A 27,082-nucleotide genomic window follows, 5' to 3' on the forward strand; every position below is an offset into this window, starting at 1 on the left:
CCGAGGGGCCCAGCGAGGAGGAGTGGGGCGTGGGAGAATTGCACTACCTACTCTCATTATCTTTACAGCTTTAACATGTAAAGCTGGCATTTAAGCCTAATGCTTCTTGTCTTATCCCCACAAGGCAGAAAGAACAGGTCTTCCCATCTGTGTTCATTGTTCCTCAAAAGGCAGACCCAAGGCAAGTGTGACATAATACTCTTTTTTTCCCCATAACAAGAATTCACAAAGGGAAGACTTAAAAAACCCCCAAACATGGAGATGCATGGAACACACTTTCAGTATGCACAACTTTATTTTATAGTTAATTAATACAATTACTTTTAAAATGCAGCTTTTTAAAAGGGTAAAAAACTTAAAATATATCTTTAAATTTAATACCTGACATGCAAAGACAGAATAGTAATACTCAAAATGCATACAAAAATATAACTTCTTCATTCTACTGGAAAAAGATAAGCATGTCTAGTTGCATTACTTATGGATGTTTTAATTAATACAGAATTGTATAGCATTTTAGCTTTATTGCAAAATCCATTATTTTGGTATCCTTCATTTTGATGGATACATAGACAGAAAAATAAGCACATACCCCTGACCCACCAAGAAAGGTATTTGAATGCCTTCTGCATATTACAGCTTACTGTTCTGTGTAGCTGTAAGCTTTGTGTGAAATGCTATTTTTCAGGAAAAGTTTTTTGTGCTAGTTAATTAAGAACAAATGCAACCATGACTTGAAGAAATATGCAGGCCAATAATAAGTGCATTGCATCATATTTTATCACAGTTAATTCCAGCTGAAATGTCATATTTGGAAAGGAAACTGAAGGACTGTTGAATATTTAATTGCTTTTTCTAAATACCTTTATGGACAAGAACTGGAGAAGGTTCAAAAAATAATGTAAGCCCACATTTCTGTCAAGTAAGAATCTACACTCAAACCTCACAGTGCAGATGCTCTCCTGAGGGAAAAAAATCCACTGCTATAATTTTTTATACCATCTTCTCTATAGTATGTGTTCTGTGTAGAAATTAGCTGAAAGCTCACTTATCAGTCCCAGAATGTTTTACTTTCACTTTTTACATAAAATGTACCTCCATTTTAGAAAAGCTATACAGCTGCTGAGAAACATGTTACTGGCCTTGTCCTTCACCACTGTGTGCTGCGTGCACTGGCAACGGGGGCTGATAGTCGGGTTAATGTAAGTTGGGGCCGTGGCCTGATAGGAAAGTTTTGTCAGTAATGTGGGCAGAAGTGCCAACCCTCTTGCGTTAGGGTGGCGAATGGAAGGGCAGAGAATGAGGACAGGTAGTGCTAAAAGTATGACTTGTCAAATCACAGCCTGAGCCTAAGCATTATTGTAAATATAAATTAATACTTCTGTCAGAGGAGGTGCAGATCAGTGATTTACCTCTTAAACACATGCATAATTCTCAGCTTGTGGAGATGCCAGCCTGACAGACAAGTGGAGTATGTCTATTTGTAAATACAAACCTGCGGTTTTGCTGGCTTGGACTGAACAGGAATATTGTCTAGGTTCAAGCCTCTAATGCATTTGAAATGAGAAACTTCACTGAGTGTCATGAGGGCTTAAGTTTTTACCTTAATTAGAGAATAAAGATGTCAGTCTGGTGTTGTTACCTACAGTGTAAGTCCAACTGACTGAAGGTTATAGGATTTTTTTCACTGATTTGGATGGAGTTCACTCAGGTCCTTAGGACAAAATAATTTATTTAGTGCTTAGCTTTTCACCTCAGATTTTCTGCTAACTGCAGTGAAAATCTTCTCTGTGCAGTATGATATAGGAAAATTTCTCTGACATAATCAAATAAGGAGACTTAAATACATGAACATACTGAAGCTAATGAGCCCACATTGTGAAACTTAAAGGGATTTTATAACTGGACATTTCTTACACTTTTGTTATTATCTCTTCCCTCACCTTGCAAGTCTTTTTTCCATTTAAAAAAATAATGTAGTGCTAAAATTTAAGGTAGCAGTCTGCTTTCCATCAAAACACATTTCTTCTTCATTGAAAGTAAGAACATTGTTCTCCTACATATCTATTTTATATAGTCCTAAAGTAAGGATTAAAGTTTTTCAGGTCAAATCCTTTATCTTTTGTAAATTATTGCACTTGTGCATTATGGACTGTCAAATGTAAAAGAACAGCAGCAGTTTGATGTAGAATATTAAAAGAAAAATTATGCTATTATAAAAATATAACTATTCATTAAACTAAATAAATTCCTATGTTCCATTTAAAAAAACCCCAAACCTCTATACTAGGTTACATTCTGACTTTCTTGCTTGCACTCAGTAGCAGCCTGTTCTATGGATTCCATTAAGTACTTGGGGACTAAGGTTTTTGTTAATCTAATTTATGTCATGTTCTGCCTCTTGATCAAAGATATGTAACCTAGCCAAAATAATCTGTCTATACTACATTATAGGGACAATCATTAATAGTAGTGCATGATTTGCTACAATAGGATTAATGCAGAACTAATGAACCCATATTGAAGAGACTTTTCTATTGAAACTTACCCCCTATTTAAAGTTTTGTAGTAGTTCAGTGCCATTTTCTGTTCATGTGACTGTTTCACCTGTCACCCCTTTTGGTTATCTAACAACTTGCAGCAGTTTAAGGAATTGCTTGGACAAAACGATCACAATACATTTTTCAAGATTTGTCAGCACATATGCTCACACCTAGAATTGCAAAGCCTTGGCTGCCTAGAACTCCTGCCCTCTCGCTAGGCACTGTACAAATACAGACAAAAAAAAAAAAAAAAAGGTTTGCCATCCGAGGGTTTTGGCTCTTCAGCTCTCCTGGGCAGAAAACAAAGCAATTTTTTATCCTGTACACACTGATAAAACAGTGTAATGCACCTTCTGCCTACTCAAAACTGAGCACATCTTTCATAATATTCTTCTGATTTTTTTAATCAATATATCATATCAGAAAGTGCTTGCTTAATCAAGGTCCAGAATATTTCCGGGATGTTAGCTAAAATTTGGAGATTTCTAGAGATCTGTATCATTCAGACAAACAATCAGGGTTTTCTTCAAGTGCAAAGATTGGTTTCATTGCAGAAAATGCTTATATAGTACCGGTGCATAAATATTGCTGTGAGTTCACAGGAAGGACAGTACCAGCAGTCTGTCTTCATGAAGCAAGTCTGCGCATAGCCTAGTGAAATGGTTTTTAAAAGGTGGAGAGAAACAGCCCATGGTTAGTTCTGAGTACACACCACTTGGAAAAATAAAATGTCTGTGTATGTGTTAACTAAAAACTACCAAGTCCAACCTAGCCTCAGTGAAAGTACAGAGAAGGAAACTGTTCTGAGGCAGCGTCCCTCTGACTTGTGTCTGCATTGGACAATTCAGCCAGGAAGCTGCAGGTCTAAAGGTTACTAGTCTCACCTTCAAAATGTGGCTATAAAGGTGGAGGACAGAAACCTCTCAGAACACTCTTTGACCTTGGATTGGTAGTTCTGTGTCTGGCTGCTTTTCTTATTTAATGACAATAATATAAATATCTAAGCAATCCTGTGAATAGAAATCAGAATTCGAGTCTTTTTGGCTTGCCATTCCCAAATGTTTCTGTTAGAGAATCATGGTGTCTTTGTAGCTTTTTTAATCCTTCGTTCCTTTCTACACTGTGACTTACAGGGGAGTGGAAAATGCTTCTCCCCTTATTAGTGATAAAGAATAGTATTTGGGTCTCTTGCAATATTCATACCAACTGGAAAAGGAGGGGGTGACTCAGGAGTACCAAGTATCACAATCTACTGACCAAGCCCTGGTGAAGTTCGAGAGGATTTTGTTTAGAGTCGCAGTTTCTCCTCTCACCAACCTGCCTTCCCAAGCTGACCTTACCTCTTCCTAGAGGACTTCATGCTGTGGTAGAAACTACAATGCAGGGTGATGCTGAGAAGCTCTACCCAGCCACAGCCTCCTCTTACCGACTTCCCTCCAGGGACATCTACATCCCACAGGCACAGCAACCTTGCTGCAGCATTTTGCTAGAGCATGACAGAGAGAAGGGTCACAGCATTCCTGTGACTGGAGCAGAGAGGCCAAGCACAGGGCACTACCCCATTTTAGGCAGGGAATTAACAGAGTTCTGACTACTACTACAATAGGAAGGACAGACAATAATCATGCCTTTACCTACATGGAGTGTTATAATACTTCCAAGGTATTGATGCATCACTAGTTTAATTCATCTCAAGCAATAAAAGGGCATTTAGACCAATCTCCTAATTTCTGAATAAGTGACCTGTGTGCTGCACTGTTATTTAAGCAGTAAGTGCTACTTTCTTTTCTGGCAATATTTGGTAAATACAAAATACTATGGTATTGCTTTAATGGACTTGTGTTGCTGCATGTTAGTTATGTTCAGTACACTGCTTTGCTGCAGCTTCCTGTAAAGTGTTTATATTGTGCAAGAAGGTGCCCGCTGTGTTAAAAGGAGGAATGCAGGGGGAAAGTTAACCATCATTTTGAACTCAGGTGCCTCAAGCCTTACCAAGTCTTCTCTTAGGCACCTAACTCATGCCTGTGTAAGGCAAAAGTAGTCCTAAAGCAACAGGGATCAGGAGATGGTTATGCACACACAATCTACTACATCTCAAGAAGACCCTGAATTTCTCCACTAAGCACTGACATCCAGGCCCAAGGAGAGTATTTACTTATGGAGGAGGAAACTGTTGGGGGGCTCAGTTCATCTGCCACACTCTCACAGCATGACACAATGCTACAGGCAAAGGAATAAAGCCAGCAGTATTCTGTAAGTGATAAGCACATTCGGTTCCAAAGTGCGTACCTCTTCCTGAACATCAAGTTCATCATCAGGACGGCTTGTTTCTGTGAACTCTATGGGTTCTTTAGACTCCTGCATGAGTGAAATCTTGGTAGAAAGAAATTAAGAAACATGATGAGTTACGCATTGTCCATATCATTGAAGTTGATTTATTATCTGAACTACCTTAATGTTACTTCCACATCTCACAAGAGTCTGTTGTTTACTGTTCCTTGACAAAGCTATTGCTTTAGTTCAGCTGAGATAAACTTACATGTTGGAAAGCTTTTGGTGCTGTCTCTCCTTGTATGACTAGTTATGGCTTTGTGAAAATAATAAAAGCAGAATTGATTTCTAAACTGCTTTTGTATGGTTCTGTCAAAATGTTGATCTCTACTATAAGACAGGACAAAACTTCAAGAACCTGGGTAGTAAACAAAAATTATCAAAAAATAAGGGCTCCATCCCAGTTATTTAACAGTAATATTAATTTTAATTACTTTTTATTCATAATACTATAATGGCAATTGCTAGGAAAGGAATTGTGGTGAAAAGACATGGAGAAAATTAAAAGGCCATTTTTCTAATGTGGGCCCACATCTTTCAACACTACAGAGTGTGCTGGTTATCTCAAAAAATGCAGACCACAACTAGGAAATGCACAGAGAAGGGCAGTTGGAATGAACACTAGCATGAGATAGCTTCTATGTACACTCAGACCAAGTAGAATGGGACTTGTCAGCTTTGATCAGAGTTGTCTGAAATTATTAATAGTGTTGGGAAAGGAAGAAGGGAATGGAATGATTATTCATTGCAGATAACAATCCAGAAATCTAACAGATTTAAAACAAATTAAATATTTGTCATAGAACACATTTAAAATTATAGAACCCATTGCCACAGGACGATGTCAAGCTAAGATGTGTAAAGGGGTTCCAGAAGGAATATGAGAAGCACATTGAAAAAAACTTCAGATGTGACAAATATAATGGTCCAAATGCAACCTCCAGCTGAGGAACTTCTTAAGCTGTCAGTTGTCAGAAACTAGAAAATGTGTCTTAGGATGAACTGTCCTCCATATATCCTGTTTCTCGTGTTCTTTTCACTAACAAGATCCTGGGGTCGACAGACCCTTCCTTTGATCTGGCAATATATTTGTGTACTACAGAAGCTGTCTAATTTACTAGATTCTCACTTTATTTGTACTACAGCTCTATGTCTAGTTTTTGAATGTGCCATGCTGTAATGGAAATTGCAAGAATCCATGCTAGATGATAGGAGAGGAAACATACTACTGGATATCCTTACCTTCTCAAAGATGGGATCCTGGTTGTCACTGTATGTCATTTGATTCCTTATGTAGAGCACAGCATCATGGACAGTCAAAAAGAATATATCTTTTCTGACAATATCATCAAAGAAGGCACTCCGTTCCAGTTGAGATATAAGGTTGTCTGAATCAAAGAAAGTCATAACAGGTTAATACAATTTGAAATAATTTAAGAAATAAATGTCGATATACATGGTTGCAACTATCAGAAATCAAATGTACAGCCAAATCAATCAATCAATCATAGCTTTGTCTTGAGTTTTACTTTCCATATTTCCTTAAAACCCCACCATTCTTTGTGTCCCACCACAGCCCACCATGTTTATCAGTGTGACAATTCACATTTTTATTAGAACAAATGCTCCCATAGGCACATCTAGAGATCCCTTCTCATCCCTTCTCATCTTCATTTTATTCTTCGCCTGAGTGGTAATAGAAGTATTTGGATGTTTACCTTGATATGAAGCAAAGTATACTCTCACATCGATTCTCTCAAACTCTCTAATTATCTAAAAAAATAAAAATTTGCAACAAGGACATAAATAAATTGAGTCTGTAATGAGAAAATACATGTAAGTATATATGTCTATATATGTAATGTATAGGCACACACACTTCATTTGTTTCTGAGCATCTTCATTCCAAATTGTATGTTTTGTTCATCCATCATAAATAAGGAACTGCTATACTTTGCTATATTTAAAGATCCAGTAGTTAAGTACCTGGTTGCTGAAGTGGCCTATCTTTGACTATGTAAATGGAACTATCCGTTTTACAGATACATACATTGCTGCCTGTTAAGGTTCTCATTCTGTTCTCATAACATGAATAATCATGACTCTTCAAGTGAGAACCACATGGGCCTGAACAACCTTTATTTCTTCCCATGTATGTGTGATATGATACAATCTTCCATAGGCACATGCACATTTTTTACACAGATTTTTCCCTCAAGCAGTGCACCAGATGGATCTGTTCTTGGGTGAAAAAGCTGCATGTGGAAGGAAAGAGTCATGTCTGTGCACCCCATATCTCTTTTGTGCCAGAAGCCAGAACTGAATCGAACTAGGCAGAAAGCTGAAGCAAGGCACATGGCATTCCTGTATTTCAGTTAGTTAAAAGGTGGGAGACTGGATTCTACCCCTGACTCCCTGGTGGCAGGCAAGTCTCCTGGAATAGTATTTTCAAAGGTGGTTACTAATTCCACCCCCTTCTGTTCATTGATAAACTAGAGTCCTGGTCATCTTAGATGTGATTTTTAGATAGGCTAAGCAGTCCCAGCTGCAAAATGAAGTTAGTGAAAGCAGAAATCTGAACATATGAAGTATCATAAAAGATTAAAGACTGAACAGTCTGGTCCTGCACACTTATAACGGGGTACTAAAAAATAATGGAAATACTTGCCCTTAGTCTCTTCACCTCATTTCCCTCTCCCTAAACTAGAAATATTATCTCCGTATTACATAGTGTGATGTTTGAAGATGAATTAATGAATATTGATGAGGCACTCTGATATTAGCCACAGAAAACTGTATAAAGTTTTAATCATTAAATTAATCATTCTTTCTTCCTTCATAATTTAAACAAGATGGAATGAATAAATAAATGTCGTGGCTAAAGACTGAAGTGATGGTAAGATGAAATTTTTACTACCTCTGTGTTGAGAGAGCATCATCCTGTGCCCAGATTAAAGCAGGAGGCATGTGGAAAGAAAATATGTAACTAAAACATTTCATAATATATGCATACAAGGGGACCACATTTTGCAGTTCTAATTTTAGAGTACTTGACCATGCAACGTTCATAGTGTTCTTTTAGTGTATTTTAAATTTTTTTCCCACTTAATATATGCATAATCCAATATTCTACCTCTTGCTATATAAATTTTAAAGGTATTTTTCAACAATGGACTATTAAAAACTCAGAAATTAACTTCCGCTAACAGCTCTTGATTTACATACTACTGACTAGTTTTGTTTTCACGGAATGCTAGAAAAAAATGCCCTTACCGTTTTTATTGATCTCACAGCTACAATATCCAAGAAGGTTACTGCTCCAAAATCAAGAATAAGACTGTGGATGGGCACCTTGGGGATGTTTACTTTGACTGGGAGTTCTGAATTCCAGTCCACCTGGATCTCTACTTCTTTGGTGGGAACTTGAAGATCTTCATTGTCATCAGGTTCCTCATCAGTCTCAAAAGCCTCATTATTAATACCAGGCTCACTGATGATGCCATTCTAATGTGCAGATAAGATAAGGAATATAGCATTTAATCGTGGAGAAAGTTTTTGGACCTACAGGAAATACTTCCCTGTGATAACTTCCGTTTCAGGAACGAACAAGACCAATACTTGTGACCAGTACCCTCTGCTCCCGACCCCTGGTAATGTGGTCAGCATAACTAATGCCATTTTATAGGGCAAGCAGCCATTCCCTGTGACCAAGCAGGTCACATATTCATTCCCTTTCCTCTCATTCTCAGGCCTTGAAGGTCCTGTGAGCCAATCAGACAAACCAAGTAGATTTCTTCTTCTCCTTCCCACCAGCCTCAAGATTCCTGGGCACCAGACTGATTACCCTCTTTCTTGCTGGTATTGAAGGTCCCAGTCACCCAGCCACCCAGGTGTTGTTGATGTCCCTCTCACAGAACAGAGCGCAGCACAGAGCACTGTCCATAAAATCAAGCAGTTACAAGTCCGAGGTGGGGAACTGGGACTGGAACTGCTGCTGAACAGCGAGACCTGTGACCCCCTGGTGGCCAGGAATGCCTCCACCATCATCAGCTTCCTTTGAGGTTTGAGTGACCTGTCCTCTTTTATATGATTTTTGAGTCTAGATTATGATTATTACATTGATACATCAAACCACGTATTAAGATCTGGCATGATCCACAGAGGATCCATGTCATTAGAAACCACAAGTTAAGTTAGGATATAGGTAATTAGAAACTGTAAGTTAAATTGTATTATAAATTCTGTATTATTCTACTTACAAATTGTGCTACATCGATTCTGTTTATAGAAATCCTATGCCATTCTAATAATTAATTCTGTCCTATACTAATCATAAAATCCTGTTAAGAAAAATAAAACTTTAATTGTAACTACAATTTAGTGCCATCATCATTCTGCCAAGGATCCCTAAAATAATCTGTCTGTCCCCTTAGTGCTGGGCGACAATACTGTATCCAAGATTTTAAAGAAAAACAAGAAAGAGCACATAATTACCTCCTCCTTTGTGCAGTTACTCTTTATTTCTTTGTTAAAAGAGCATCTTCCTGCAAAAAGGCCACTATCCAGAAAAATAAATACCTCAAAGCTACTCCCTCCCTCAATAGCTTTCTTTCTAAGAGATATTTAAGACCAGTATTTTCAGCTTTGACTTAGATTTACTGTATATGATAACATGGTAAAATAACTAGGTCAAAGCTGGAATGTCACATAACTGAGCATTTATAAATTATAATATATACAGGAAGTACTTTATCCTGCACTGAGAGCAATGACAACAGAAAACCCATTTCTAACTTCCAGTTCTGGAGATTTAATGGGTTGCCTGTACCTGTCCACTCCTGTAAGCATTTAATTATTGAAATGTACTTTCCATACTCAGAGGAACATAACACTGCTTTTTTTAAAGAGGATGTGGAAGGCTATGTTTACCAGCCAGCAGATACAGCTCACCTGTGCACAGGAAGCTGGATAATAGGAGAATGTACACATGAAAGAGCCAGCACTTCTACTGCACATAGACCATCTGAGGTAGTGAGGGGAAGAGGTAAGATCAGGGAATCTCTAGTTTCCCTTCCTGTTAATGCTATGACTGTCACAGCTGCCTGAATCTGTGGGGTCTTTGGCAATAGGTGTACTGCTCTCCTAAGCCTCCTGCAGGACCCAGATTTCCTGCCATAGTAATAAGTCACACTTTTCCATCTTTATTTTAAAGATGAGTACAGAAGGCTCTAACATTAATCCTTTGAAAAAGAAGAGAAAGAAAAAAATTGGTTTACCTTAGTAGCTTTTAATTTCCCCTTCTTGATTAGCTTTTGTATCTTCCTCAGTGCTTTGAGTCTCTTATTATATACTTTGACTGCATCAAATCCCACCTACAGAAAAAAGATCAAAATTATGTCATTTTACCTGGAGATAATTCTGAGGAAATCTCAAAGACAGTTAAGTGTCCAAACCCATGACATATCACTTACTGTGGATTTGAGGCTGCTTTTCAGTCCATCAATGTTAGCATAAAAAATTGGACTCGAAAATTTAAGAATCTTCACACCTTCTGGTTCTATAACCTGTTGCCAAAGAATATAAGGTTAAGCAGCAACAACCATATTTTTGTTAAAAAGAAGCTATTTAACTGTTTCAACAGTTCAGCTATGTATCTAATTCACAAAAAAATGGTGTATCTCTGCTGATAATTGAGGTGATTCAGTTTTCAGAATCTTACAGCCCCAGCATGCAATGTGGACCAACCATCTGGATCAAGATAAAGCATTTAATGCTGAAACTTGTTATCTTCAAGCACTACACTTTCAAATTCACGTTGTCCACAATACACAAGGCACAACTTTGTCTTACACTGGTTTGTAGACTGAAGGGAAACAACTCGGCAATGACTTACATTTTTGTAGTCCTTGACCTTCTTGTAGATGTCTGTGCCAGGAATGTTTCCAAAGCCACCCCATGAAGGACTAACAGAAACAAAAGATAAGACAGTGAAGGTAAGCATCATACTTAGGCATTCACAGACTGAAGGGATTGCTGCACACAGACTGTCATAGACTCTTGTAGTCTGCTCTCTTCTGCCAAACTAGTAGCCTCATTGCAAAAGTGTTGTGTCTGTTTTGTGTTGCTGTGCAAGGGTCTTTTCCCAAGTTGTAGTGAATGATTTTTTTAAAGACAGGGTAGTTTGGTCTCAGCCTACTTACTGCACCATTTTTATGTAGAGCTGAATTAATAACTTGTTCCTTTTGTTTCCCAAACAAGAAAAATGTTTTAAAAGCAGATTAGTTTGGGTTGAATGAAAAAATAATTTTTAACTCTAAAAAATTAATCACTTTTTTGTTTCAAATCAACTGAAACAATACATCTACATACTATTCAGATTACTTAAAACTTTTTGTCCACCCTTTTAATTTTCATTTCAGTCAATAACAAAACCAAAATATTTTGCAGTCTCCAGATATATTTTTAACAGTTGAAGCAAATTTTTTTGAAGTTTGAAAAGCCTCACCTCCCTTTCATATTTGATTTCACATATCTGAGTTGAATTTGGTAATGTTTTTTGAGGCTCTTCAAATTCCATTTTTTATAATCTACTACTCTGTAACAACTTTTACAAGGCTTTATTTTTACACATTTGCTGACAGTGCAACTTTCCTTTGATACTGCTAGTAACCATATTCTCCCAACTCCAGGCTGAAGGAAAGAAGTTATATTGTTTTTTCAGTGAAAAGATAAATTAAAAGTAACAAGATGGCCAAAGAAGATTCTGCAAGGCCACCTTTTCTCACCATTCCACTACCATATGTTCTTTGAGCAGCAACAAATCAGCCACAAGCACAAAATTTTGTCTTATACTTCCTCTTCTTTCACAGGCATACACTTAGTCTTGTATAAGCAGTAAGTGAAAAGGTTATTGGCATAAGCAACATACTGTAGTAGCATTGCATGCTAAGAGTTATTATACTGATCAATTAATTACAGAAGCCATTCATACATCTTTTTATATTTGACCTGGAATGTTCCTATCCCTTTCCAGAACTCAGCTATGTGGGTGCATAAATAACATGTGGCTAAGTACCACCAGAGTACCCAACATGATACAGAATAAATACTGATAAAATAATGCAGCTTCTCTTTTATCAGTGTAATTACATGATAGCACACAAACAGTGTTTTGTTCTAAAGAACGGATTTTTTCCATTTCAAAATTTTTGTAACCCCAAGCAAATTTCCTGTCACAAAACATCTTGCTTTTCAGCATATTGTCTTCTGTTTTCATGGTATAACACTAACAATTATTTCTGATCCTTGTTACTTACAACTGAACTCTCAGCACAACTGTCAGCAATCCAAATAGAAGGCCAGCAAGTAATCCCAAATCAAGTCCCAGAATGATAGATGCTACACATGTAAAAACCCAGATCATCTGGAGAGGAAACAACAAATGTAAAGTCTCTTAATTATAACATATAAGTCCTGGCCATGCTAAAGAATCACTACACCAAACAATATGAGTAGCAGAAGAATTTAACTTTGGAGACAATCATAGCACACTGGCAATTAGATTACTTCCATACAGAAGTTTTCATCTTCCTCCAAGATGCTTCTATCCATCACTGTCTTGTTAGGCACAGTTAGATTTTTAGGAAATAAGGGTTTTAACATAACAGAATTTTTCAAGGATCCAGTTACTTTGGTGAGATTAAAGTAGATGCAGTTAACGATTGCATGTTTTTCTTTCTGATGGTAGAAGTCTTTCTTAATCTTTCTTTAGAAATTGGAAAGAATTTATTTTCCCAAGATGTAAAATACTGTAAGATGTCCCACCTGAAGACAATTAGAAAGGGAAGAGGACTCCTCAGTGATATCTAAGAAGCAGAACTCTTGCAAAGAAAGGTATTTCATATTAACAGGTTAATGGCACTCTCTAAAGTCTCCACTGAACATTCAGGCAGAACCGTTGAAGTGGGCTCCTCAGTTCCTACCTACACCACTGCCCAGGCAGAACACCCAGTGGACAGAATCTTTCAAAAAGCTGAGTGCCCACACTTCTCACTGAAATCAGTGGGATCTCTTACCTATAAAGAGAACTAATAAATGCTTGACTAAAAATTTTCAGATCTACCTAAGGCAGGTACTGCCCAATGACATATGCTGTAAAATCTAATCACAGTAAGGACTGGATGGAAAAAATACTTTCTGTGCAAACTTTTCTTGCCCTAACAGCCACACTTGAAGGTCTATTCCATGAAAAACACAGTGGGAGCTGTAAGCAAGTCCCCTAAGATATGGTTATAGTTGTTCATAAGAAAAGTCTGTTCATAAATCCCTTAGCATGCCAAATGAATCCACATTGTAGCTTGGATTAGTCTTGCTACACCAAGAAAACATATTTTCTGAGGACTACCTGAGATTATCCAAGCAAATGAGAGGCTAATGTAGTAATGTCATAAATATATGTACATGAATTAAGAAAATATGAGCTTTTCTGACCCATTTAAACTGTGCAAAAGATAAAAGCAGAATGGTAAAGGTGGCAACAGGCCTGATCTTGAAAATCTGATTTTCAAGCCATCTCAACATAAGATTGCTGTAAACTATGGTAATTGCTATGAAGGAATCATCACTGCACAGGAATACCCTGACTGACACCCTTACTGTGGGGTATAGGGAATAAAGAAAATAAGCAAAATACTATGTAAAACTCTAAACCAGGGAATTTTTAACTGACCTCATGGCACTTGCATTTTGAGGATGCACATAAAAGTTTTCTGATGTTAACTCTACAAAATTATTTTTATGTGGTAGCTGAGAGAAACTTGGATCACATTAAGAAAAAAAACACAGACAAAAACATTCAGGAGAAAAGTAAAAATTAGGTTGCTTACAGCATCTACTTTATTCTGTCTCCACAGACGGGGAACATCAAACACTTGCATGAACATCCCTTTCAAGTTAGCTATAACTACAGCTGCCAACACAGACTGTGAAGAAAAATGATGAAAAAGTGTTATTCAGAAGCAAAGATGCACATTAAGATAGTGCTCAACATTATACACTATAAACCAGAGCCTAGTCACCATAGTCTAAACAGGGCTATTAACCCTGCCCATCAAAGTTGAGCATTTGGATCTCGTGGGTACTGGTGGCTGTGCTGCAGAGGACAAGTACGGTACCTTTTGTAAGGGCTCTAGCAATTTCCCCAGGGCAACAATAGAAATCAAAACAATCCCAGCTGAGATTATACCAGCAACCTGTAAAGAACAAAGTGTTTATAGGAAATGAATTTATTAAGACTCTATCTTATCTTTCTAGGATTACAAAAAGAAATGTACAAGTAGTTGCACATTGCATTTCTTTAGGCACAAGGACACCTGCCAAAATGCCACTGTGTTTAGGTGTATGTGGGCAATCATACACTTCAGCTAACACAGAGGGAATTCAATCAAGCAGGTAGTGTAAATAATTGCACGCAAGGTAGTAGCTCTTGGAGGGGTTATGTTCCATAGACAGATGAAGGAGCAGAGTCTGTGTGTCAGCCAGAAAAGGGGCTGCTGGATAACCTGTAGTTCTCCACTGTTAAAAAATGCAAAGGTGTAGTACTGCAAAACAAGGTAGCTTACTCAACATGAGAAAGATGGCACATGGGCAGATGATGAATGGCAAATAGCAGGACTGCTCAGGCTAGCACTTGGGAGTTTAAATATCTCATAGGCATCTGCAAGAGGATCTCCTCCCTCATCCTGAATTGGAAATGAAATTCTGGGGAATTAGGCTTGAAGGATTTCTTACCCCTCATGTAACTCATGCTATGTAGAATGATTGCCCTCTTCTGGCAGAACTACAGAAATGATTCGCTACCAGAGCACAAGCTCCCAGCTAACATACCTGTGGCTTTCCACGTGCCAGTAACACAATCATTTTAGGACAATTTTCATCCTATTGTGAAAGCTGTGTCCTATACAAGATTAATTTTACCCATGCACAGTACTAGTAAGAAGAGGTCATTACCTGAGTCTTTCCACCAGTACTTTCTTGGACTGCGGTCCGTGAAAGAGCAGTAGTTGCAACAAAACAAGAAAAGGCACCTGAAAAAATGTTGCTCAGCCCAAAGGCAATAAATTCCTGAAAGATAATTGGATGATTAAATGTAAATGTAAATACAGATGCCTGAGGACAATTTTGCAATGGAGAATGATTGTCCTCAATGAAGAATAGCTTCTGCAGTAATTTATAAAGCAGGTAGCACAGTAATATTAAGAGTATGGATTGGTAATAGCTGTTGAACGTTTACACAACTTCCTCTCATGCCAGTGTAATACCTGTGTTTGGAAACCAACACAATGAAGTTGGCAGACTCTTCTTGACATGGACATATTCATCTTAGTATAAAGACATTTAAAGCTTATTTCCATCAATGTCATCACACCTAACATTTCTAGCAATTACACTGGTATAATTGCATCAAGAAATGGGGCTAGTATAAATTTAACTCCCAAGTATCATCGGCTGAACAAACAATTTTAATCAGTACAACAGTCTTGAGTTTAGACAAGCCTTTAATTAATGCAAAGCATTGTATTATTAGTAGAACTAATCAGGAACTTTGTAATAAAACTGTTTCACTGAAAACTTCTAGTTTGTTGAGCCAGAAGTTTTTCACTCTGAACATCCCATTGAACTCACGCTGAGTCCCAGGCAGCGTTCTCATAGATTTGCCCCAGGGTCACAGATGCTGGCGCCTACTGATGCTGGTTGTTCTGCTCAAGTGACAAGGACCCTAGGAGCTTTATGTCCTGGGATCTGAGCCATTCCTCTGCTGGGAAATGAAGCATTTGGGAGCTGCCTGCAACCTCATATAATTGACAGAAACATTGTTTTCACCAAGCTGACACAGTCACAAGAGCTTTTCACTCACTGCAAATTTTTGAAAATATAATTTAAGGTTTGATTTTTGACTCTCCCCCTTCTTTTCTCCAAAATGAATTTTCCTGCAAGCTTTTCTTCAAGATCCAACTACAAGAGCAGATTTTGAAGTCATATTCTTTAACAGAACAGGCCTAGATGATTCAGGCCTATTCCTGTGTAACAGCTGTGCTCCCCAAGAAAATGTTGGAAGTATAGCTCCTAATGTTCTTAGGTCTTAATAGTATTGCCCCTACTTCAAAATTATTTTACTACCTGCTTTTATGATCTTAACTTCTCCAGCTCGAGTAAACTATTTGCCCATCATTCATGGCTGCATTTAACCTTTGCTGTGTGTAAAAATTCATAGCATAGTATTGAAAAGAAGGCACTTCGCTTTTATATTTATGTAAAAGCACTATTACAATATTTAATTAGTATTGTTGAAGCACATCAGTGCTGGCAGAAAAGCATATTCAACAAAAGAACAGCATCAATAGTACTTCCAGGAATATGTATTATTCGTTCAGATTTATTAAACTGAAAGTCAATGCATTTTAGGCAACTGTAAATCAAAGGGTTACCAGATATGACTTTTCTGTATTTTATAGTGACCAGCATGTTCAGAAGTGTAATTTTGTTACATACTGCAAAACAGAGTTTCTAAAATCAAACTTTATGTAATCCATTAGTACTAAAATAAAGGACTCGTTAACAAAGTGCTCATCTCTTTATTGTAGCGAGCGTATTTTCCCGTATGTTCAAAGGATAAAATAAAAAATTAGCATATATGCAGGACAAGGAAGCTTTCTGACATTTTTCTCCCATGCCCATGGGCAAGCCACATCATAACCCCTCATGAAGACACTGAACAACTGCAGGAATCATCTAAGAGCTTCTCAATGCATAGCTCATGTAATATTCTAGCTACGTGCCTTTAGAAACCAATGGTTAAACCAAGTCTTCCATTTGGTGCAGTTATTCCAAGATGCTGATATGCATTTACTTTTGTGAAGCTGCAGGACTTACCTATACAGTTACAAGTATATTTATATTGATGTAAAATTCCCCTATACAGTGCTTAGCTTTAATTACCTTTTCAGTGCTACTGCAGTCACTAAAGCAATACAGAAGGAATTAATTAGTATGAAAAGCCCATACTGAAGACAGAGCCCATGTGGCTAATCTATGCGATGTGGTGAATTTGTTAGGTAATATATGGCCATTTCAGCTATTTCTTTTCACTAGCTGAAAGAATTTCTTCTGTGACACTTCAGCTTTAGTCTGAAAAATGACTGTGAATGATGTTCATTTGGCTACATAAGTGAACATGAAACAGAACTTAAATTCACTATGTTTATAAAGTATTTTGGTTATACATACCTGGTTTCCATCAACAGCATAGTCATACTTGGTTGCATATACTTTTCCCACAGATACAGCAATAGCATAAGCGACTATAGCAATGGAAAAGGAGGCTGCTATCATCTGGGAAAACAGGCTGACATCTGGAGGTTCAGGAGGCAAAAATCTAGCATTTAGAAAATATATTAGTGTTATCAACTTTGATCAAATTCTGTTCTTACTAGAATTGTCAAGGAGTTTGAGGCAGAGGCATACAGGTTGCTTATAATATGAAGTGTAATGTTTCAAGTTAATAAAAAGGTGGAAACAGCCCATTGACATACAGAACACGCTTATCTAGCTCACCATAGCCCAAATCCTGATGCTATTAGTCAGCAACAAAGCGCCCATTGTTCTCAGCATGACTGAGATTTGGCCTTATGATAGCAAAGTGAAAAAGTACATTTTTTGAAGCATTGAATAAAGGATGTATTGAATAGTATGATGAATTACATAAATATGTTAATGACACTTCATACTATTGTTAACATACTTCTTCAGAAGATCTCAAAAACATTTTATCCCCTACTGTGTTTCCACAAATTTTAATTAATCAAGCCCTGAATACCAAATGGAATGTGAAGGTTACTACTGTGAAGTGCTCTGAATCTTTCAAGTGAAAGTCTCTACCAGAGTAATCCTCAACATCCTTGCTCCTATGACTATGAAAGTGACAAGATTGATTGGGATAACAGTTGTGGCATGAATATGAACCACCGTGGGATAATTCAGGTCTACAGAATATAAGGTCTATGCAGAATTTCATTATAAATTTTTTTTTTTTTTTTTTTACATTTTCCATAGTCATATATTCACTTCATAAGCACGAAGCAATTAGTTCTCAGATGAACTTACTGAATCAGGTAGATGTTCCTAAGCCCATTTTATGAAGGAAATCTAGGCAGCATATTTAGGTGTCATAATTGACAGAGCCAGGTTACAGCTATCAATATCTCTTTTAGGTCTTTTCTCTTACCACTGTCATTTTTAGCCAATTAAAATAATACCTATTTCCCAGAAAACAAAGGCACTCACCCTCTTGGAATGCTCTTAACAATGCCTGCATTGTATTTTTTTTCCAAGTTGGCAGCATATGAAATGCCAGTGGCTACTATTGTCTGTAATAAAATAAAACAACAGTTTTAATACTTAAAAAGGGTTCTTGTCTTCTTGTAGCTAGTCCCATCTAATTTAAATGTCATCAGTTTTTGTTATGTTCCTTTGCTTACCACAATAACTTCTATTGGTATAGGTATAGGTATCTTGTGTTTGAACCGATCGTTTATTTCTTTAACTACCATGCAGACAAAAATGGTGAGGAGTCCAGCAATAAGATCTGCAATGTTGGTGGTACCAATTTTTTCAAATGTTTCAATAAGAGTCTGAAAGATAAAAATGACAACATAAAACATGCCCATGTCCACTTGAAGGATGTGAAAATACTCATGAGAACATCTAGATGCATGGGGTTTTGGAGGAGGCCGAGTTACATTTTCGTTCAGGCCAGGAGGAGCCTGAGGATTACATACTGTCAAGGTGCTACAGAATCGGAATTGTCCACACAGGGGGCTTCTGCTTTTAAGGAAATTAATACTAAGTAAGAAGAGCTAAACCCCTACCTGTGTTTTACCTCTACCTGTTCTGGAAACAAGGAAGGGAAGATCTATAGCTTCTTTCCTTTGTCCAAATAGCAAGGGAGATCCTAATTTTTCTATTCAAAAGACAGCTAGCAGACCCATGAGCAAAACTCCTGTTCACAACATACTCAGTACATATGGTCTGTGGATTACATGTTTCCTATTTCCACTGCTGACATCCAGAAAATGAGTATGAACACGAGGGTCCTGCCAAGCTGTGGAGAATCCTACACTTGGGAAAAGCAGTCACTAAACCTCACCTTATGGTAAACTAACCCTCCCAGCAGAGTTCAGTCCCTGGCTGGAGGATTCTCACAACTGGGCTGCAATAGACAGCTCCCTTCTCTACCCTTGCTATGCCCTTGCTTGATCCTATTGTTTATTGCAAACAAGTATACAGAGAAAACATGAAGGGCTGATTACAGAAAAGCTACAAATACTCCTCTGTCCTCGTCCTAGGCATCAGGGTAATTCTCACTTTCTCCCTGTCTTCAAGAAAATTTAAGTATTCCAATGCATAGCAAAGCAGCTTTAACAGAACAATCTAGTAGAAAAGAGGTTAGAAACAGACTTCTTGTATCCTGGTTAGCTCCCCAGATACTGAGCTGTCAGTTTAAAGGCAAGGGGAAGGTTGCAGTACCACTACTACCATTTTTTAAATAAAATGTCTAAGTGCTTAATCATTATGTTTTCTAAGCTAAAGAAGAAGCCTTCCTGAAACACTGAATCAAATGCCTTTCTTCAGGTGACTGAAGCCATTTCTTGCCTGTCGTACTGCTTACTATGGATCCCATTCTTACTGACCATCTCTCACACAGGTGCACTTCACAGGGGAACAGTAACTTCCTAGCTCTGGGTTGTGAATTCTGCTAATGTTGGATGCTCAGTGTTGCAGTTTGTTAAGCACCACTTCTGAGGCAAGTCCAAAATTTGCTGAAGCTGAGACAGCAAGTCACTGGTTGAGCAGACCAGAAATCACAATTTCTTTGCTCTACACACATCTGGAAACACACTGACTTGGCTCACCTCTAAGAACACAGAAGCTTTGAGCTTTAACCTAGCAGTCTACATTTCACTCAGGCTTGCAGGAGCTGGAAGAACTATATAATTCCTTTTCAAAAATATTTTCTACTAAATGTACCAACCTTCAATAAACATAAAAATAGTGATAGAAAAACCTGCTGCATTAACAAGTCCATCACCCTGCCAGGACTGCTCTAAGGTCTATTAGATAGTACTTTGTCTCATCTAATTTTCCTTCTTCTGAGGGAAAGTGTTTTCATCAGTTCTGAAAAGGCCCATAACATATTTTTTTTTTTAAGTAGTCCACCAGATTTTTTTCTAAATTTTACCTTGCTGTTTGTAGTTATATGCCTATTCTATTATTGCTAATCTAGACATCTGATGTGTTTTCCCTAGTCTGGTTGCCTGAACTGGGATGTAAAATCTGTAAATACTTTTTCTTGTCTAGAACAGCCACTTTTAGAAATCTGTTATTCTCATGTGGAGTGCTATGGAACATCTAAAATACTATGAACCTGAATAGTTTCATGCTGAAGTCCGTGACAAAACTCTCAATAATTTTTCTGGGGAAGGAGACTATTCCGTAATATGAGACCTCTAGAAATTCAGTATTTCTGTAATCCAGCCAAGACATTTCTCCATTTGATCATTTTCTCTAAGATCAACAAATGGAGCTGTGACAGAAACATTTAGCCTCACCTTAGCTAACCAGTAGGTACCTGGCTGCAGGGTGGGCATCCACATTCTTCTTTAGGTATTCACAAGTATGGCTACAGTGTGGAATGGAGAACAATGCTCTTTACCAGAATGACCTGCTGGGTTAAGAGTAAAAAGGCTTGGGACTGGTCAGCTTAGGGAGATGACCTGACAGTGTTAAGAAGTGATGCAACATCCTTCACAATAAGCCAGAAGGCAAGGGGTGGAACAGAAAGTACTCTCCAGAGGTGACAACCTAGAGAAAAATAATTGTTTTGCTGGATAATTTTGTTTAAACTTCATGTGAAAAACTGCTCTGCCTGAAAATGACTTCACAATGGCCATTAGACTTTCTGTTTGGGGAATCCTGAAAGCAGCTGCTTAGAGCCCCACAGCTACAAATGAAGAGCTGCAGATCTTCATGAGAGTGAGAACTAAATGAATGTTTTGTACTAAACCACCATATACATAAACCATTCCTGTATGAAATGGAAGCAGAAGATAAACAATTACATAAAATCTGTCATAAAACCAAAACAGATTAGAAGGGCATACTTACATATATTATGGAAAGGACACCATTATAGTTTTTCGTTGAAACATTTAGGACTATTTTCAGCTGTGACACAAGCACTTGAAAAGCAGCTGCAGTTGTGAATCCCCCAACTAGTGGATCTGCAAGGTACCTCACAATGAAACCAATCTGAAGGACTCCAAATATTACCTGGAAAAATCACGAAGAATAACAGCTTGCTAAACAACCAAAAGGTACACTTTTATTGGTGATTTCTTATGCTTTGTTCTTTTTTCTTTGTCGATACAGAGTCTTAGGACCATCTTCCCCCATTGCAGCCTAGTGTAACTTAATATCATGCCATCCAAGGGAATAAAGGAGACCTAAAGAAATGTGTGAAAGGATGCTCCAGGATATGCACCATTAGCACTTAGTTTCATGCAGATCTCTCAGTCTGCAATCACAGGGCTATTCTTCTGTTGTCTGCACTCTCAATCATGCTGCCACAGACTCTGCCCAGATAATAATAATCCCCCAAAAGCTCTTCAGAGTTTGAGATTATTTCCTTCATTTTAGTGCTTTACTACAGGAAAATGTCTTACTACCCTAGTAGGTATTTCCATGGTGTATGTTTTCCCATTAAAATTAAAGCTATCAACTTGTGTCTTCAAGCAAACTATTTTACCTGTAAAATTCCAACCAGAAATGTGAGGGTACTAGCAATCAGCACTCTCTGTGCATCTCTGGATTCAGTGTCTATCAGTGTCCCAGTACCATTGGTCCCTGTAGCATTACTGCCATCTATGAGAAAATTATCATCAGGGGCCATGCTCAATACCACAGATCCCACCATCAAACTGACTACAGGGAATGGACCTGTAACGACAAACAGACCACAATAAAGTTTAATATATATCAAGAAGAAGCATTTATCAGACTAGACAAACAAACTCTAAATCAGAAAATCCATTTAATATTTTAACTGGGGTACATTAGTACTATTAGGGGGCCAGGAGCCACAGGCACTGCAAACATGACACAAAGATACAATTCCTTCCTCAAATAACTTACGTTCTACATACAGGTGCAGTTTCGTGCTTTGCTTAAACCAATTCAGGACTGTACCAAGGCCAGAAGGGGCAACATGTTCCAACCATCTCCCTTGTATCAGCACCACAACCAGACAAAACAGATCACTGATCCAACTGAAAGCAACATTTAAATTATTTTTGGGTCATGGTTAGTTTTCAGCTGCTCCAGATTGCCACACAGGTGCATGGTCAGGAATCCCCACACCATGGTAGTGGCAGGAACAAACACCACGGGGTAGGACCGCATCTTTTGGCTGTAGTGTTGTATTACATTGGCTAAAGATGACTGAAACTATCCTTTGGGCAAGATACAGAGAGAGTAAGTGATCATTGTGTCAGCAACACACAATCTAAAAGTAATCACATTTGTTGCAGTTATTTACTAAAATTACGCAGAAAAAGGAAAATGTAATGAAATGTCCTAAAGAAGGATAAGTTAATTTTACAGATACCTTAGAGGACACTTCATGAATAAGAGTATTGGAGAAAGCATAAGAAGGAGCATTTGATAATGTAGAAAACAGGAATGTCAACATAAGTAGGGGTTACAGCTCAGACCTGGATAGCAAATGTGAGCCGATAGGTAGGGTAGGAAGAGGCTAAAGTGGAGAAAAAATACAGAAGTATTTGATGCAGCAGAGAAGAAAGTTGATGAAAAAGTGTAATATCATGCCAAAGCTTTGGGAGGGGAAAACAATCTATTCTTAGTAGATATGAACAAGGAAAGACTGTATTTTGTTAAAATGAAGGAAAAGAAACTTCAGTGACCGAGCTGTAACATGAATTTTAAATGTGAGAACGGACACTTCAAGAAAGTATTCAGAAAGTATCAACAAGGTTTACCCATAGCCTTGATGTGAGGACCTAGAGCGAGGCTGGAGTGTACACACAGGTTCTGGGTCTCCGCAACAGGCAAGAAGATGATATTGTCCACAGTGATCAAAAAAGGATGCAGCAAGGAAGGCTTGTAGAGAAGACTAAAAGAGCTGTTTTAGCCATCTTGAGCTTTAGCTGATAGAAAAAATATCTGTTCATACTGTCTACCAAGGCTTTGATCTTGTAATTTTTTGCATAGAGTATAGCCAAAGACAAGATTTAAACTTCAGCATAAACGCATGCAAAAAGCATGCATGGGCACAACTGAAATTAGCTATTATGTACAGTTGCCTGCACAGAGAAGAAATAAGCCTTAAGTCCTTCAAACCCACCAATATTAACATTCAGCACAACCAATTTGGTTCAGAAAGTAGTTATCTTTTATGAAATATGAATGTTCACAGTAAGGGTTAACATTTCATAGTAGAAAATTCACTGTAACTTGAAAACATGCGGTTACCAACTGAGATGTGCCTTGACGTTCCCAGGAAAAAGTATGTCAGGATGGGAAAAAAGGCAGAATAGAGACCGTATCCAACAGGAACTGCAACCAGCAAAGCATATGCCAAACCTGAAATGATAGATTGTCAAAATGTCAGGTTTAAAATCTCTCAACAAAACACTGTCTTGTCTAGAATAGACTTTCAGAAAGATTTACTTCTTCTGCCCAGACACAATTTAGAATGTGTTTTGTCTGTAAATCAGTTGCAGACAGGTATGTGAGTATCAAAAACTGTAAATGATTGTATATCCCACATGTAGTTGGATGAGTAAGTACTGAAAGATGTTGCCACATTTGTATAGATAGCACAAAACATAGGCTCAGATGTGAAGTCTGAGTGGTGGAACACTGTTGCAAGAGTGAATGGTTTGCCCTTTGAGAGAAAAGATGGATATGTGAAATGTTCTAGTTATAGACAGAAATTTCAAGCACAGGCTGTATTACTGTACCACAAATATGCTTCAGTATGTTCAGCCCCTCTGAAAATCAGGCCACTTTTTTTTTTCTTTCAATATCAGTTTATAAACTTAAAAACCAAAAGTAAATCACACAAATTTAAGAGTTTTGATCCTTACCGTCATCTTCCTTTGTATACCCGTTCAAACCATCAAATCCAACAAACAATGAAAAAAAAAAAAAAAAAGAAGAAAAAATTTGCCTTCAGTATCACATCCTTGTTACCTCCCACTGCAGGGTGTAGTGGGATCAAAGATACTGCAAAAAGCTCTCAGAGCCCAAAACAATTGAAGTCCTGATCATACTACTGTGACTAGTGGGAGGACTGCAAAGCAACACACAGTTGCTGGGAGTTAGGGACTGCAGGGACGTCAAGATCCCAGAAGACTTTTTTGGCAAAACATTTTGGCCAATTTTGGCCAATTTTCCCCGCATCACACAATTTAGATTTTCAGAATTATTATATATTTTTAAAATTACAGCTAGATTCAGATTTGCACTAATTTGGGTTTTTTAATTTATTTTTTTTAATACATAGATGGGAGACCAAACAGTGTATTTCACTAACCAGTTTTACAAGTGGAATTTAATTGTGAGCAAATCAGGCCCCACTGTAAAAAAATAAATGAGGGGGTTACAGTAAGAGCATAATAGCTGTTATAAGTAATCTGAAAAGCGCATCTAGCCCAGTTCATTTCAAAAAGGCAGAGGAGTCCTGTAACTGTGGTGCTACCTCCAGCAGAGATCTTCCAGCACTGACACAGAGTCTCCACTGGGTCTGTGGACAAATCACTTTGTCATTCCTCAGGTCACCCTCCGCCTGGGACAGAAGTTTGTAAAGCTTTTTTTTCTGCCAGGCTGTGCCTCCCTAGCATGCTCCAAGGGAACAGACAGTAGGGAATACTTGTGGCTAATTGGGAATGCGTAAACTGCTTGCTTTGTTCCCAATATGAATCTTTACCCCTTTGTGCAAACAATTTCTACTGAGGGAAAATGAGGGGTTGACACAGCTATCTTAACCTCCCCAGTCCAGAAAAACTGTGAAAATAGTGTAAGAACACTACTGAGATGAAAGAAATTAATGTGCTGGTTTGTGTCAGGGTTATAGCTAGTCTTGTCTTTGAAAGCAGACCTTATCAGCTGCCTCAGGCAGAATGGTTCTGCCCTTTAAGCCTTCCTTAACTAGCTTATTTTAATCAATTTCTTCTTATTTCTGCCACTTTCGTCTTTGTTCATCTACTGAACACTTTCTTAATGAATGGAATAAGGAAATAAGGAACATTTAATATGTACATAGACATGTACTGTAAGCATCCATCAAGTTTATCAATTTTTTAAATGTGAATATGCCACCACCTCCTGGGAGGCTGTTTTCTGTGGATATGTGAACAATCTTAAAGAAGGGTCAAATTTTAAAGGAGAGTAGATCTCAAGTTTGCATTATTTTTGGTCAATAACTAGATTTTGTAGGCAGCTGCGGGACATCTGTAGGCTCAGATAACCAAGAAAGAGAAATAAGACCACATGGCCTATCACAATGTAATTAAAATTTTAAATATCAGAATGAATACTCTTTGAGTAAAAGGCTTGAAAAAAAAGTTAAATACATCTTGATAGCACATCAAAAGAAATTGAAATCTTCTAGCCAAGCAGAGAAAAAAAGAATAAATTAAACCCATCAATTATTTATTGAAAAATAATATCTAATATCTAGTATTAAATAACAAGTCTCAGATTTGTAATTCCATCTGCATAACATCCCTGTGTTCAGCCGTCTCCCTTATAGAAACGTCCTCAGGGAGGGAGGGCCGGGGTGAGAGAGGCCGGCTTTACCTTGCAAGGTGGCGACGAGGCCGGTGCTGACCCCCGAGATGACATCGCTGATCAGCCACTCCTTCACCCGGTAGTTGGGCAGCCACTCCAGGATGGGCAGAAAGGACTTGGCAATCTGGAAGGCCCTTTTTCTTGAACATCTGCAAAAAACCCAAGTGATGAACATACCCCATGGAGCTGCGACTGGAAAGCCCCCAATAACCCCAAGCTGGCGGAAAGCGATGCACATTTTAAGAGGCAGAGATGGGCACGGTCGTGTCTTCCAGACAGGGACGGGGCGTGTGGTGGTGTCAGAAGGGCCGCTGTCTCCCGTGGAAGCACCCTGAGGGCAGCTGCGTCCACGCGCTTCGACACGAAGGGAAGCAACGATCGGTCTGTCGACACACCGGCGTTGTTTGGGCCAGTTCACCCCTCGGCGGGTGTTGTTCATCGGCGCCGGGACAGCGCGTCCCCAGGCACCTGCCCGCTCTCACGGCGCCCGGGGCACCCTCCGGCTCTCCTCACCGCGCCCGGGGCACCCGCCCGCTCTCCTCACCGCTCCCGGGGCACCCGCCCGCTCTCCTCACGGCTGCCCCGCGGGGCCGGCGCGCCCCGCGCCTGGCGGAGCCCCCGCCGGGCGCCGGCACCCACCTGCAGGCCGCCTGCGCCCGCTCGCGGAGCGTGGGCGGCAGCGGCGGCCGCCGCTCGTTCTCCTCCTGGAAGCCCGCCTCGCTGTAGATGGGCCGCGCCACCACGTAGTGGCTGAGCTCCGCCAGCGGCTCCTCCGCCCGCTCGCCCGCTGCCATGGCCCCGCCTGAGGCGGCGGGCACCGAGCGGCGCCCGCGCCGGCACCCCCTGGCGGCCCGCCGCCCGCCGCCCGCCGCCCCTCGGCCCGGGGCGCGGCTCGGCCCCGCCGCCCAGAGCTGTCCGCGTCCTGAAGCGGCGGCGCAGCGCGGCCCCCGCCGCCGTCCCGGCCGCCCGCGGCTCTACCTGCGCCCGCGCCCGCTCCCCGGCCTCGGGCAGGGCGAGCCGGCCGCGCCGCGGAGGCATTTATACGGCCGGCCGCGGCCGGGCGCTTTATTTACGGGGAAACAGAGAGACCCGGCTCCGGGCTGGCCCGGGCGACGCCTCCGTCCGCCCTCCCCCTCCGGCCCCGCTGGCCCCTTCGCAAGCCCTGCCCCGGGCCGGCGCTCCCCGGAGCGACCCTCCCAGCCCCGCGGCGGCCCCGTCCCCTCCCGTCCCCTCGGGGCGGGGGACTGCATTCCGAAGCCGGCCGCCCGGCAGCCCTGCCGCCC

The 27,082-nt window shown here is 39.5% G+C and overlaps 1 protein-coding gene across 2 annotated transcripts; it reads right to left on the reverse strand.

Moving 5' to 3' along the window:
• Positions 1-336: 336 nt before the first annotated feature.
• Positions 337-26,628, reverse strand: SLC26A4 (solute carrier family 26 member 4). 2 transcript variants are annotated; one of them, XM_074903312.1, is made up of 20 exons: positions 26,439-26,628; positions 25,809-25,948; positions 23,478-23,588; positions 21,736-21,926; positions 21,096-21,260; positions 18,410-18,562; positions 18,216-18,298; positions 17,160-17,307; positions 14,883-14,996; positions 14,048-14,125; positions 13,760-13,855; positions 12,191-12,297; positions 10,768-10,837; positions 10,346-10,438; positions 10,151-10,246; positions 8,148-8,378; positions 6,593-6,647; positions 6,117-6,262; positions 4,833-4,916; positions 337-3,194 (listed from the first exon to the last, which is right to left on the reverse strand). In XM_074903312.1, the coding sequence occupies exons 1-20, from the start codon at positions 26,591-26,593 to the stop codon at positions 3,171-3,173; spliced, it is 2,340 nt and encodes a 779-aa protein (XP_074759413.1). In that variant the 5' UTR covers positions 26,594-26,628; the 3' UTR covers positions 337-3,170. The 2 variants fall into 2 exon arrangements, with proteins under 2 accessions (XP_074759413.1, XP_074759414.1); XM_074903313.1 differs by lacking the exons at positions 23,478-23,588; positions 25,809-25,948; positions 26,439-26,628 and adding an exon at positions 22,985-23,067.
• Between the last annotated feature and the right edge of the window lie 454 nt (positions 26,629-27,082).

This window comes from Athene noctua, chromosome 3, assembly GCF_965140245.1.
Source record: "Athene noctua chromosome 3, bAthNoc1.hap1.1, whole genome shotgun sequence".
Taxonomy (NCBI): domain Eukaryota; kingdom Metazoa; phylum Chordata; class Aves; order Strigiformes; family Strigidae; genus Athene; species Athene noctua.

Excerpts from the sequence above, each read along its gene's own strand:
- SLC26A4 (XM_074903312.1), bottom strand. The coding sequence starts at position 26,593 with ATGGCAGCGGGCGAGCGGGCGGAGGAGCCGCTGGCGGAGCTCAGCCAC. Across the intron at positions 23,589-25,808 it reads CCTCGTCGCCACCTTGCAAG|GTTTGGCATATGCTTTGCTG; the intron begins GTAAAGCCGGCC and ends CTATCATTTCAG. Across the intron at positions 4,917-6,116 it reads AGGATCCCATCTTTGAGAAG|ATTTCACTCATGCAGGAGTC; the intron begins GTAAGGATATCC and ends CTTTCTACCAAG.